The sequence below is a fragment of the Corapipo altera genome, unplaced genomic scaffold (assembly GCF_003945725.1).
Source record: "Corapipo altera isolate COAL_440 unplaced genomic scaffold, ASM394572v1 61305, whole genome shotgun sequence".
Classification (NCBI taxonomy): domain Eukaryota; kingdom Metazoa; phylum Chordata; class Aves; order Passeriformes; family Pipridae; genus Corapipo; species Corapipo altera.
This window is the reverse complement of record NW_020884909.1, coordinates 7979306-7993668: the sequence shown is the minus strand read 5'-3', so window position 1 is coordinate 7993668 and position 14363 is coordinate 7979306. Positions and strand designations below refer to the sequence as shown.

General features: G+C 40.2%; 1 protein-coding gene across 3 annotated transcripts in view; it reads left to right on the top strand.

The window, feature by feature from the left end:
- Positions 1 to 14363, top strand: part of ZCCHC7 (zinc finger CCHC-type containing 7) — an 87253-nt gene that overhangs the window by 63706 nt on the left and 9184 nt on the right. For all 3 annotated transcript variants that reach the window (XM_027653163.1, XM_027653164.1, XM_027653165.1), the window contains exon 8: positions 3240 to 3275. In XM_027653163.1, the coding sequence (XP_027508964.1) occupies positions 3240 to 3275 (36 nt within the window). The remainder of the gene's footprint in view (positions 1 to 3239; positions 3276 to 14363) is intronic.

Genomic DNA, 14363 nt, shown 5'->3' with positions numbered 1-14363 from the left:
GAGCCGCGGGCCCGTCCCGGTCTCCTGTCAGCGCGTGCATTTTGGTTATTCATACGCCAAATACAGTAGTGTGGTTTTTCCTTCCCTTTTCCGGCACTCGCATGTTAGCGGGGCTAATCCACTCCCCCGCGCCCGCGCCCCGCAGGGCCAACTTCGAGGGCCCTCTCGGCAGACGACCGGCCGAGGGGAGCGGAAAGGAGGAAAGGCCGCTTAGTGCCGGTTTTGTGTTTGTTCATTGTTGTGGAAATATGAGAACTGGTGGCAAGGGCTTCGTCTATTGAGCACTCAAGTCCCGGTCTGCTGTCAGGGGCTGTTTGAGATTGAGTGTTTTATTTTCTTTGATGTTCACATTGGAGAAAGGGAAGTGGGAATTAAACAACAGATGCATTAAGCTGTTGTTCTGGTAAAACAATAATTAGCACCTGATAAAATTCAGTACGGGTCAAAACATGCAGCACCCAGCCCCGATTCACCGGTGTGGCACCCAGCGCTGGGTCAGCCACCCATCCACGCTGAGTGGACGTGGTCCGAGGCAACAGTGGCATGCATTTGTGGAAATAATGGCCCAGTGCTCGCGTGGCCAAAGGTGTGGGCAGGTGGGGGGACGTACCCCTTGCCTGTGCATGCAGCAGCTGCGCAGTGGCACTGGCACTGCCCTCAGGAGTAGGCACTTTTTGTGCTGGTACATCTATGTGCAAGTAGGGTCAGACCACTGGGGCAGGAAATAAATACAATTTTATTTTAATGTACTTCATCACACTGCCAATAGTAACTGTGTAGTGCAAGGGCTTCTCTTTAAATGAGGGCTGTTCATGGCTAAGTTCTTCGAAATAAATAAGGAAGATCACAGGTTTGGTAGCAGTTTTGTTTGGCTATGGTCTCTTCCATAGCAAACCCTCTTGCTTCATTTGAGGAGCCAGTATTTGGTAGTAGTTGTTAATTATACTTTTTGTCATTCCACGATAGAAGATGCAGACAATAACCATGAGGTGATGGGAGGTAGCAGGTTAAAAGCATCACCTCTCAAAAACCATTGTTTAATAGTCGCCCCTCCTCAGCTATTGTACCCAACTTCTTAATGGTGAGCAGTATTACCCCAAGTCACCATCTGAATGAAGGGATATGCTTAGACAATCTTCCCTCATCACCATCTTCTTCCTTGACTCTCTTTTGTTTTCCCACCCCCTTAAATCATCCTTAAGGATAAACCCCACCACTGGACAGCACTGCAGATGCACCGGGACTGCACCTCTCCCAGAGTTTTAACAAGAGCTCTGCCAACTGTGGTTCCCACTCTGAGTTACAGATTTTCACTCAAAGTGATGTCATTGTGTCCAGACTGAAAAAAATAGCCAACCAAATGATTATTCAAAAACAAAGTAATTTTTATTATTATGAGGATTATTAAATAGCTGTCATGTGAGTAAAGGTCATACCACGGAGTGGCATTTTGCCAGTATGGGACAACTCGTTGATTGCGATTTTTCAACCATATTAGCCTGGGCACACTGTGGTAATCAAAAACTATCCAGAACTAATGTATAAATAAATGCCTGCTACCCCTGAGCCAGACCAGCACAGCCCTCCGGCACAGCTTAAGCCTCTTCAGGTCTGAGGGAGATGCTGAGGTGTCTGGTACAGTATTTTACAGGTTAGAGAGTGTTTATGTGTCGCACCTCTGAACCCTGTGTAGGTTAGGGAAGGAGGACAATCCTTTTGTTTGCACTCAAAAACAGCTCGAGTATGTTCAAACCATCAGATCCTCAGTGAGGAATGTGATGTCCTTCACACATTTCCTTTATAGAAACATTAATATAAAACTCAAATATTTACACGCATTATTTGAGTAAGAGGAGAAATGTCGAACCATTACACAGAACAGATTGTAGATTTTTCTGCAGAAAATTGTGTTACTGGTGGAATGAATAATAAATAATATCATTTCCATCACATGCGGGAAAAACATGCAGTATGTGCCATAGGGGGACTGGTGAAAACTTGGATTTTATTTTGAGAGATACTGGTTAAAGTGTGGGGTCTTTTTAATTAACACGCTCCATCAGAATAAAAGAAGGCAGGAATTTAGGCGTGAGCAAAAAATTTATTTGAAATGTAAAGAAATGTTAATAGTACTCCTTTGTGAGTAGTCGTGAGGCTTCAAACGGTTGAAATTGCAGCTGCAGCATGTTATGGAGAAGCTATGGAATAACTCATATTTCTTCTTAAAATACTGAAACTGGAGCTTGGCAAACCAAATTGCTAATTGTTTAAATCACTAAGGAGCAGTTCTAATAAGAGAGTAAATGTTCTAAACAGAAGTGAAAGCCCTCCACTGCAGTAACTGTATGCCGAAATGACAAAAAGTGACACAATTTCCACGTCTGTCTGTGGCTCAGGGGCCATCACAAATTTTGTACATTTTGTAAAAGCATTAAGAACCCCTGAGAGAGTGACCTCAGCCTCAGTGACCAGCAACACATTGTGATTTTGTTTAAAGATCCATATTTCCCTTTTTCCTGTCTCTCATGTGTCCCTCAGATCTATTGTGTCACTGCTATGACTGAAAAACCTGCTCTGAAATTTTTTTTTTACAAAAGGATTTAATATGTGATTTTTTTTTTTTTTTACTTCGGATTAGATGTCAGAGTCTGGCAATTTAAAAAAAAAAAAATTAAAAAAAAAGGCAAGCAAGCCATTGTAAAAATAGAAACATTAAAGCAATCTGTTATGGTTCTTGTTTACAACTCATCTGACACGAGGTTGCTGAGGATTATTACGTGTAACAATTATATTTTGATTAGGAAAGAGATATGTACAAAAAAGATAAAATATTTCTGTTCCTACATGAAAGGAAGGCACCCTGTGATTTAGTTTCCAGAGCATTATGTAAATTTAAAATGTCAGAAATGTAGAATTTAAATCTGCCCCTGTTTGTTTTGCAGCATTAATGCACCCTACAGTCACGGACACACTGCTCTCACAAACTTCTGCCCCTCGGAGAAGAAGGGCAGAGAGAAAACTGTTACTGGCTTTCTGACAATGGCAGGGAGTGTGTTAAACCAGTGTAAAATTCAATTAAACTGTCTAGCCAGGTTTTTGAAGCTGAAATGCAGACCCTTTCAGTTAAGCTTCTTATTTTCCTGTGACCGACACCAGTGGATACTGTGTTATGCCAAAACCAACAGGCTGTAAAGCACCTTGTTTCATGCTCCTAGCTGATCAATATTTTTATTTTCCAGGCTTGCCCAGAAATATGGAGGCAGTATCACCTAACAGTAAGTAGAAACACCTTTTTTATTTTCTTCTACACCCAACCTATTTACTCCTCTGTGAACTGCTGACCATAAAATATAGACAAGCATCTTCTGTGAGAAGATAATAAACATCTGAAGAGTTTTTGAACTGAAGAAGGCAATGAAACACTGTCACTATTTTTTAAACATCTCTAGAATTCTGATTTTTTTTAATACTGTAATAATCAAATGAGTGCCTTGCTTTTCTCTTCTCAATGACCACATTTACACATAGAAAGAGGGTTACATTTTAAGTTGGGATGCATAGCAGGAGCAATAATCCCATCTCAGATATCCCAGATGCTGGTAATTAATCACTCTGTGTGACAAAACTTTCTTCTTAAACCAGTAAAATAAATCTCAGTTAGAGTGGAGATGGCAATTTGAAGAAATAAACTCAAACTTTTGCAGATAATTTATAATTGGTCAGAATATAGCTGTGACTGCTTCTTTGGCCTGCATTAGTTGATGTTAAATCTCTGAAACAATAAAATACAACTTTGTGAACTGTACCACTGTATTACTTAAGGTTTTTCCTCCTATGTAAAATAGAGATAAAAATAAAACAAATGCATACAAATTTGGCTAATATCGAAACCTGTTACGATATTTACCCAGTTAAGAAAATATTCCATGGATTGGTGTCACAGGTCTTGAATATATTATTTTCTAAAACTGTCATACATAAAATCCCCTTTAAAGATCAGGGTTTTGTTGTCCCTCTGAAGCTTTTCTGTCATCGCTCCCCAGATCGACCTCGCACGTATTTCGCTGTTACAGATAATTAAGCCCCACTCTCTGCTCAAAACAAAGTAGAAAAGTTTCTCCATTACTTTTCTTTCGGGTCTTTCGCTTTTTCTCTGGAGCAGTAGAGGGGATGTGCTTTATAATTTGTTCCTCCACCTCTTCGTGGCAGCGGAATGCTCTTTTTTCTGCTTTTTTGCTTCTAAATTCAATGAATAGGAGAAATCTGCACTTAAAACCTCACACTTGTGTTTTGTTCATAAAGACTTTAACACAAAGATCTGCTCTGGAAATCGTGCACCCTTCCTGAGAATTTACTTTTAAACAGAATTGGTAAAGACTTTTTGTTGGTTTTTTTTAAAAAAAAAAACCATTATGAGCAAAAGCTACATTCACTAAATATTTTTGTTTGCTTTTTTAAAACTGGATGAAGAAAAAGGTAAATGCTATCTTTCATTACAATCCCTGAGGGTACATGTAAGAACAATTTCTGAAATGTTTATAATACTTGGAACTTAATAATCTGATAGGTATGTTTGGTGCAGTAATATCTTATGTTTTGGTTTTTACTGAGAGAGAAGATTTAATTTAATTTTAGTCTCACCTGCCACTGAAAATTCCTCAAAAAGTGAGTTGCCATCAACACTCAGAAAATATTTATTTCTGTAAAAAAAGTGTGGAGTAGCTTAAATCTGACCAAGTTGTTACTAGGCCAGATTTTGAGGTATCTTGAGATAGAAAATTTTTGCTGTGGATTTTGTAGTAAGCATTCAGAGTTTACATTTAATTTAGTATAAAGCTAAAAAATGTATGTCAGAAAAAGCTCTTGTTAGAAAATTAGTGGTTACAAATTTGAGTGTATTATTAAAAACATTTTTAAATTCATGGTGCATTTTAAGAGCATTTTAGAATGTGGTCAAATATGGGCACACAAAGATTAATTGGTATCAAGTCAGACTGTAGCTTCTGATAAATATTTTTTTTATTTTTCAGTGAACTGCAGATTATCTGAAAAAAATCCACATTTCTGACATGTGGGAAATGCTTTGCACACCTCCATTTTTTGCATGGGAAAAGTCCCGTTGGCTCAAAGTTACATTAGCAGTCAGATTAAGCCTGGAATTTAAAAATTTGTGTGGTAAAAGACGTGCTCAATATTTACAATAAGTAAATTGAAAGAAACTCCATTATCTGAATTGTTTAAAAGTGTGAGTCCTGGCTTTCATTACTCCCTTTAAATATTCTCTTTTGCACCCAAAGCAGAACAGAAGTAAATAATGTTCTGGCAAGAATCAAAACTTCTGTGTTAGAATAATGCATGTTTTTTATATATTATATATATTTTTATAGGATCATAACAAAAAGCCATGATTTTTTAACTCTGATATCAGCATATTAATATTTCACTTTGAAATTAGCGTACAATTTTCCTATCTTAGAACAGATATTTCAGGACAAACAGGATAACAGCTTAGGGAAAAATAGGAGAAGTTTAAAATTAAAATGCTGTTGTGCTATTGCACGCGGAGGCTGCCCAGTCCTTGGGGACCACAGGAAGCTTTTCCTGCACTTCAGCCATGGATACAACCACTAGATTTAAACTGGTTTTCATAAATTGGTGGTGAGCGTCCCTCATGCAGGTCCATCTAGTGCAGATCAACCTGGGCATCAGGTTTTGTGATAAAACACCATTTTTTTTGGCATCACTCACAAATGACCACCACAGTTTGTCCAAATGTTTCACGTTCTATAAAGTATTTTTAGTTAATTACTGTGAATGCTGGTGAAGAACCACACGGCCTTCCACCTCTCTCTTTTGTGAGGCTTTTGGTTATTTTACTCATTTTCCAGTGCTTTCCTAGGAGATGGACTGCCATCTATTGACTCCTCAGAGCCCCTGCATGGTGCTTGGGGGGACTGGAACAATGACTCTATAACAAGCCCATTCTGCTCCTGGGGATGGTGGTGGAGTTTGTTGACGTTGGCCGTGGTGACACATTTGGGCACATTACGAATAATTTGTTATGTGAGCAGAAATGTCTTATTCCAACCAAAACAGACTCTCAGAACAAGGAATCTTAAAAAGAAATGGCAAAAAGAATTATAACTGGAATATTTTAATTTGCCTTTTGATGGGAAAAAAATATTATCATATGGTATTCAATAAAACTTAAGTCTAAGGTCTCTGTGATAATCAGAGCATTATAAGTGGGTGAAGTTAGTTTCTTTAAACTTGTTCTTTCAACTATTTTAACTAAAATTATTCTGGAAAAAAAAAAAACAACAAAGTCAGCAGAACAATCCAATTCCCACTGTGGTTTAAAATAATATTTAATAACGTCTTTAAGATGGTGATTTGAAACTTCTACACATCATTTGCATTGTGACTGCTCTCTGTATTTCTTCTGTATCAGAGAAGGGAAATTACATTTGTCAAAACATACTTCAAGTTTTTCTTCATGTAGGTATCCATTTGCAGTAAATTGGTTGGTTTTGATACCCACTTATGTTTATCAAAGGGGCTATTGTCAATCAAATAATAGGACAAAGACTTCTTTGGCAGATTCAGGATGAACAGTTTTGATCGTAGCTTACTGCAGTGTTAATAATACGTATGATTATTTGGAGGCCTTGTTGAGCTCTTTGTTCTGGGTTATGGGGAAGTTTAGCTTACAACTTTGCCTTTCTAAATGCCAGGTGCTCCACAAACCCAGAGAAACATGACCCATGCACCACAGGACATGCAATCACATCCCCTCTCCACACTGAAGATACAGGGCTGCTTTTTCACCCTCAGAGCACTTGGCTCTTTCTTGTCGTTTCAAATTTCAGTTATAGAAGTAGAGACATTTATTATTTATTTTGAGTTCAGGCCAGGTTATAGCCCTCTTACTACAAACAAAAAAGATAAACCCTAAATAACCCTAAAAAAGTCAGTGGAAAAACTTGTGAGAAGGCGGCACTCCACGATTTTCATTTTTTTGGTACAGTTTTGCAGTTTATTCTTAAAAAAATGCATTTTCCCTCCAAGATTGACCTGCTGCCTGTTCACCTCGCTGGGTGCCCAGTGGCATCTCTGTCCTCGGCAGGTCATGCAGTTCAGGGGCAAAGCTGGGGGTCCAGCACAGGTCCTGTGGGGACAGCCCTTCTCCCCACTGCTGTCAGTGCCACTGTCCTGGTGCCAGTGTCCTGCCACTCCGGGCTGGCCTGCCGCTCCGGCTGGCCTTCTAGGGAGCTCCGTGGGGTGTGTCCCATGATCACCCTGTGGTCACCCCTGGCAGAGCGACCCCATGAAGCTGCTGCGAGCGGCCGCATTTCCACCCAGCAGGTGACTCAGCAGAGAGAAGAGGGCATTTATTTATTTTCAGTGCATAGTGAACCTGCTTTGCTCTGGGCCTGAAGCTGCACTTGTGCCATGATCCCCTCGGTGCAGCTCAGACTCCCCGGCAGTGCTGGGGGCACCCAGGGGAGGTGCACAGGGCCCCCTCAGCATGTGTTGGTGTCAGATGGAAAACGATCTCACCACATTTGCATTGTCAGGGCGGCTTGTGCCATACAGGAATGGACATGGTCGGTCTGTCTTAGAAGCAGGATGTGGATACCCTAGGAATGAACTTTGAAAGTGTTAGAATCTTCCTTGGTAAGAAACAAGTGAGTAAAGAAATTCTGTCCCTAAAATAGACAGAGCAGGGGTTTTATTTTCCTGATGTGTTTCTCAGTGTTGATGTGTGTGTTAAAACATGGATCCTGCTGGGCCTAGGTGTTTTCTTTCTGTAGGGATTACTCATTTTTAATAACCCCTTCCTGCCTCAGTACCTCTCCATCCCCCATGCCCTGCCTTCACCAGTCTCATCTGTGTGAAAGCTCCCAGGCCAAGATGGCCACCAACAGAGTTTTAAAACCATCAGAATTTTTAACTAGCAGAAGCTATCATTTACCACTCTTTTTGACAGTTTGTTAATCTTACTCTTAATCCACTTACATAAAGGAAGGTGAACCAGGAACTGACTGGTTTGGCCCCTGTGTGTAAAGGACATGAAGGGACAATGCATCTTTTGTGTTTAAATTTTGCGCTCAGATTTCTTTGTGTGCATTATTAAAATTCCTTGTGGCCTGCCACTTTTTTCCTGAAATAAAAATATAAGTTATGTCCCAGAAAGTCAATTTTTTTAAGGTATGACTTTCAGAAATGGAAAATTTAAATTACTACAACCCTGACAAAAAAATGTATAAGCTTGAGAGAGAGAGAGAGCACATTTGGTTTTCAGAGGGGTGTGTTTTTTTAGGTGAGGGAAGGGATGGATTTAGCAGTATTTTCGGTAGGAGGTCAATCACTAGCTTCCCTGCAGCCCTGGCCGTGACACGGCTGCAGGACTCTGCTGACCATGGCATGACACAAGGCCAGGGACTGTGGGATCAGTGCACTCCTCTGGAATGCTTCTACCACCTGGCTGATTCCTCTCCAGCTGTTTTAAGGCTATTTCTAGTAACTGGTAAAAACACTACCTCGTTTATGAGACAGGTCGTGTATTTCTCATATTTCAAAATCCCAGGGCGGCCCCTTGCGTGACAAGGCTTCAGTATCCATTCAGCAGGATATTTTACAGGGAAGGCAACCCAGAATTCACAGGGATATGGATTTAGGGTAAAGATGACTCTGGTTCTTGTGGGGTTTGGGGAGAGACAAATGCATGGAGCACGACATTGTCCCCACACCTGCTCAGAGGTACTTGGGTTCACGAGGATTTCCTGCCCTCAGAGAAGGTGCTCACCTCACTAGCTGGGGGAGGAGAAGGGGCAGAGCTTGGCCAGCAACAGGCAGATATTTTGATTTTAAACCATCAGTTTGCACTGTCCAAGCTTGGGCCCTTTTGCAAGTGGTTTTTAGTGTCAGAGATGCCCTTGCCATGCTGTCCGCCTTGCACAACTGTCCTGGAGAAAACCAGCATGTCAGAGGGGGTCGGCATGCTAGGCAGGAGGATTTTACTACACATAATGTTTATTTTCCCCTAATAGTTGTAATTTGCCCTCTGTTACCGTTCTCTTTCAAGTCTCACATATTTTTTGAGAAACCTCAACGCCAAATCTTTTCCTATTGCAAAAAAATCACATTTCATAAAAGGCAGCATACCTTTCTGATAGCTTTTTTTTTTTCACAGAAAACAAAGAGAGTTTCAGGTCTTGAAACAAATGCTAATTTTATGAATTCAAAGCACATGCTGTAGCTTTTGGTACAAAAGCATACTAGCTAAGGGTTCTTTCTCAATTTTTACTTGGAAGCTGTGTTTAAAATATCACGAGGAAAAGAAGTAGCTTTAGTAACCTTACATAGTTATGTAACATGTCCTGCAAGGACCGAAGCAGGCATTTTTAGTGGGATGCAAGACCTTCCAGCAGCACAGGCCTAAACTGCTACTTACCTTCATCGTGTATTAACCGTGGTGGGAAGTGTCCTGCTTTCTCTGACCTCTATCTGTCCTGTGCTCTTCCCCACTTCTTCCCCAGAAAACAAAATAAAAAGTGCTTTTAATTTGAGTGTTAAAGACCGATTACATCTTGACCAAAAATTGCATTTCGGTATGTTTCTGGAAGCAGTCTGGGAGTGGGGAGGGAGTGGAATAGAAAGCTGAGCCAAGTAATTCCCATTTCCCTGATTTTGGGGTTCCAAATAACGTTGTAGGGGTGTTTAGCTGGGAGAGCAGCATCCCTTAGAGAACCCCTACTGCAGTGCGTTCATGTGGTGTCAGGAACCACATTTGCTGCAAAAGCAATGTCTTTTGGGTCTGCCTCTGAAAGGGAAAGGGAGAAGAGCAGGAGATGGAAATCAATATATTTTAACATTTTAAATCTGGTTGTCTGACCCCTGCATGCCTGGGACACTGTTTGTGCAGTATGTGACATTTGGTGACATGTGTCCCTCCAACCCAGCACACCGTAAAACCAGCAAGGTTTGGGTTATTTTTGAGATTCACCAAAGCTGTTGGATGAGAGGTTAATTAATCAAACAGGATAGTCAGGGAAGTTTTGCTGCTAAAATGTCTCCCCTCCATATACTCAACCACAGTTCTTTTAAGGGAAAGGATTAAGACGATCTTTTCTTTAATGCTTACAAATTTGGCAGAAAAGTTTCACCTCTCTTTCCTTTAGTTTGAAAAGGTGAATCTACATAAGTATTTAAATAATTTTTACTATTTCAAGTATTAACTGTGTAAATAAGGAAGATAGAATTTTCAAGCTAAAATGAGGTTTCCAATGCATTTTAAAAATGAGTAAGAAAAAAAATTGTGTTTTTCTGTGCCCTCTTTCTGCAGTCAATGCCATATATGAATACTCAAAGTTCCTATATTCTGAAAATTACTCTTCCAAACTTGCTATGAAGATTACTTTTTTAAGTTTTAGTAGAACTTAGAGCTGGTTTCAAAATTCCATTGGAAACATCATCTGTGATCTAGCAGACATTTTAAGATGTAAAAAAAATCACACTTGCACATAGGTAACACAAAAAAGGATTTTGATATATTTTTCTATTGCAAAATGGAAAATATGTAAAACGTTACTAAATCTGTTTGCACTGTGTGGTTTATCCTGCCAGTGATTCGTATGTCAGAGCAGCCCAGAGCTCCTGCCAGTGAGACAGTAACTTCCTCAAGTTATGCTCGATCATGTTAATAATCTACGGCTTAGGATTCCCTAAAAATATTCACTGATTTAATTCCGAGAGAGTCTATCATGTCAATGATATTAATTCATCTTGTTAGGTCCTGTCATGTGTATAGAAAAGTTACTATCCCCGTGACAGAATTATCCTGATTTTGATTTCAAATGTTGAAGAATCAAGCATAAAGGGAATTAAAAGGAACCGAGGGCCCACATAAAGTGGTGAGGAACTGAGAGCCGTGAGCAGGTTCTTGCTGAGAAGCCTCAGAGGTGTGGGAGAGGTGCACGGTGTGTGAACACACACGGTGGCACCCACGGAGGGCCACAGAAGGAGATGTCTCACGGAACTTTTGGTTACTGGGGAGTGAAGTTGGGCCTCTGGTTTTGACTCATTTTTCAGTGTCGAATTTGGGTTAAATTAACATTTGATAAACATACCCCAACAGTTGGTGGAACTCAGAAATGGGCACAGACAGCCCCCCCTCCGTAATGGAATGGACATCAACAGCCACGCCTGTGATGGAATTGGCACAGACACCCCACCTGTGATGGAATGGGCACCCCAAACCATGATTATCCTGACGAGGCCCCTTCCCCTGGTCCCTCCTTGGTGCCTCCATGGTACGGTGTTGGCCAGTGTGGGGTGGTGAGGAAGAGGTACTGGTTTTACGTCATAGCAAGTGAGAAATTCATAAGGGAAGGATGGTCACTTCCTGGTTCAGACTTCCCCACAGTCGAGTCCAAAAGCTCCTTGTCTTTTTTTTTTCCTTTTTTCTTTTTCCTCTCCTCAAATTTGCAGTTTCTGCACCTGTAGTCACTGCTCATCTTATAACCAACAGAAATTAGTTTTGTGTTGTTTCTTGACTGTGCAGTTAATTCTGTTTCTAAAGGATTTTTGTAACTTCCTTTGGCACTTAAAAGAAGGGGTGGTGAACACCCACGCAGGAGCACAGGCACTGGAGGCTTTCTGTGGAGTATGCGATAACCCTGAAATCTCTCCTCCTTTAAAATTAATTGCACCGGATTTGCATGAGATGCCCAGTTTCTGTCTGCACTGTTGATGGCAGATGAGACCCTGGTTAAATCAATTCTGATTTTCTGATGGTGGCATGAAGAGGGAAAGATGGGAAAAATTATAGCACTGAGGTACTCAAAAGTTCGCATGGAGAAAACAGTTTTAGTCAACAGCATATTTATATCATGTGAGAGAGCAGAAATCTGAAATGCTTTGATCCATTTTTAGATGTTGTAGACTTCAGGAAGTCCCAAGTCATATTAAAATGAAAACTTTAAGGAATTGAAAAGAATTTTAAAAAACAGATGTACAAGAAGAATGTGGAGAAGCTTTTGTTCATCAGTGGTTGTATACAGGCTGTCAAGTGTTTCTGCAAGGACATATTTGGGATGAATGTCACTTGTCATAAAGCTAGGTACAAATAATTATGGCAATGGTGAATATAGATGATGGTCTTTAATGGAGAATACATATAAATTATAAGGAGATGGATAAACATTAACGCGTGCAGTTGGCATCTTGGTAATGTAAGGAAAGTTCTTCTGTGAAATTGTCAGTTGGTAAAGGATGCTGCAGTCTAAAGCTTAAAGTTTAAAGGGAAATGTTCAATTATTGTCTATTTAGAACATGCCCCAAAACTCACTTCTCGCAAACTGAGGCACTGCTCACCTGGCATCTTGTATCCTCTGGGAGTACTACAATTTTTTTCCATGTTTACTTTAATTTTAGCTGTGATCAGAAATCATTTCAAAGTAAATATTTATTAAGAATATATTTATCAAGAAGTATTTATTAAGAATGCTCCCATAAGAAAGTTATTTCAGATGTTGTACTTCCTCCTTTTGCGTCCGACAGTGAGGGGCGATCAGCAGACAACGTGAAGGTTAAAGAGAGAGAAAGGAAGCTGCAAATCATCCAGAATGACAGTAAAAATTAAAACCTTGGGGTTTGTTGGGCTCCCTGGTGTATTAGCTAATAAATATAACCATGCTTTAGTTCTGTTCATCTTCCGATTTTACAGGCTTTGCAAATGTTTGTGTTCAGATTAATGTATAAATATATGTGTAAGTATGCATACGCTTAGCGTGGGTGTGTGTGCACAGTGCCGTGCCCAGGCACTTATAGACATAAATATATATATATATAAATGTTTGGCTGGTCCCCTAATAAACATTCAAATAAAACCTACGTGTCCCAGTGCACGAGTCTCCTCCTCCTTCTCCTCCTCCTCTTCCTTCTCCAAGGCCTCTCCCCACCTCCCCCACCCCACTTCAAAGCTTGTGGTCCTTTCTCCATCCGTGTACTAAAAGGTTTCTTTGTGAGCCAGGCCATTTGTCCGTCATTGTTTGGGGCCCAAACGGTGGTAAAATACCCTGTCACCGATCCGGAGCGCCGTGAATGGCAGCTTCTCTCCGGACAATTGGCGGCGGTGCCGAGAAATATTCCTGAGAGGATTATTTAACCTTTCAATTTAGGGGGCACAAAGCCCGGCTGATTAATGAACTTTCTGATGGGCGCCGATAAGCGGATCTGTTTCTTTATTTCCTCCAAAAGTGATTCCTTCTCCTGTCCCATATTACTATAATCTTAAACATAAAATGTGGCAAATAGATTAAAAAACAGCACTAAAGAGTTTATCTGGCTAGCAAACTGAAGGAGCTAAATTAAAATTGGTAATGAAAGCAGTGGCTGAGCCCTGTATATGGTTTTTAAATGCGCCGTGTATTTTGAAGAGACTTATTCTCCAGCCTGCTTGGTAATGACTGCTTTGGGTGCGCGGTCCGGGTCCGGCTTCTGTTATCCCCCCAAAAAAATGAGTTGTGTTATCTGGATGACTGCAGACACATATGCATCCCCCTTTCTCACTGCATGGGCAGACAAGGTCGATAGCATTACAAGGTATTTGTGGCAGTGCTTGTTTCAGTTTTCAGAGCTGCCAGTTTTCAGCCAGATTTGAATTACAAAAGAAGAAGCTGGCATGAAAATTGAAAGGGTTTATCGGCTAGTCTGAAGCCTCATAGCACATTGCTTATTTATGCAGTGCATTTGCACCAGGAAATGTAAAAAGGAAATACATTTTAAAAATAAGGTCATAAAAACCCAGATATGTTTAAGATGGCAAATAAAATACAGATACCTATAATATCTTTCCAGGAAACGATTTCACTTAATGTTGCACATTACTTCGGAGGAGCATTTATGTTACTGTCATAAATTTGTGCGTTTGTGTCACCATACAGATATTCCCCAGGGATTAGGAAGGAAGTGTTTGCTAACTTACTTTAAAATTAAAATAGAGAGGGAGATAGGTTTGTACTTTGAGAGCCACATCAGGCATAGTTGGAGTTTAATGCGCAGTCCTATTTAAATAACGTTTTGCATTTCCTGTAAAATTAGCCGTGGATGGCTGGAGAAATGCCACCACCTTTGGAGGAAATTGGGATGCCTTTTAGATCGTGAAGATTTTGAGGCATTCAGGGGTTGTATTGTTGTTATCCTCACTATCTCGCATACATTCATTCTCTCTACAAACCTGAGGATTTTTTGTCCATTTCTCAGAAAATACTTTTTGAATTAATATTTTAGGGTTTTTCAAAAGATTGCATTCATTTATTTTAAATATATAATATTGTACTTTTTGTCTCTTCGTTTAA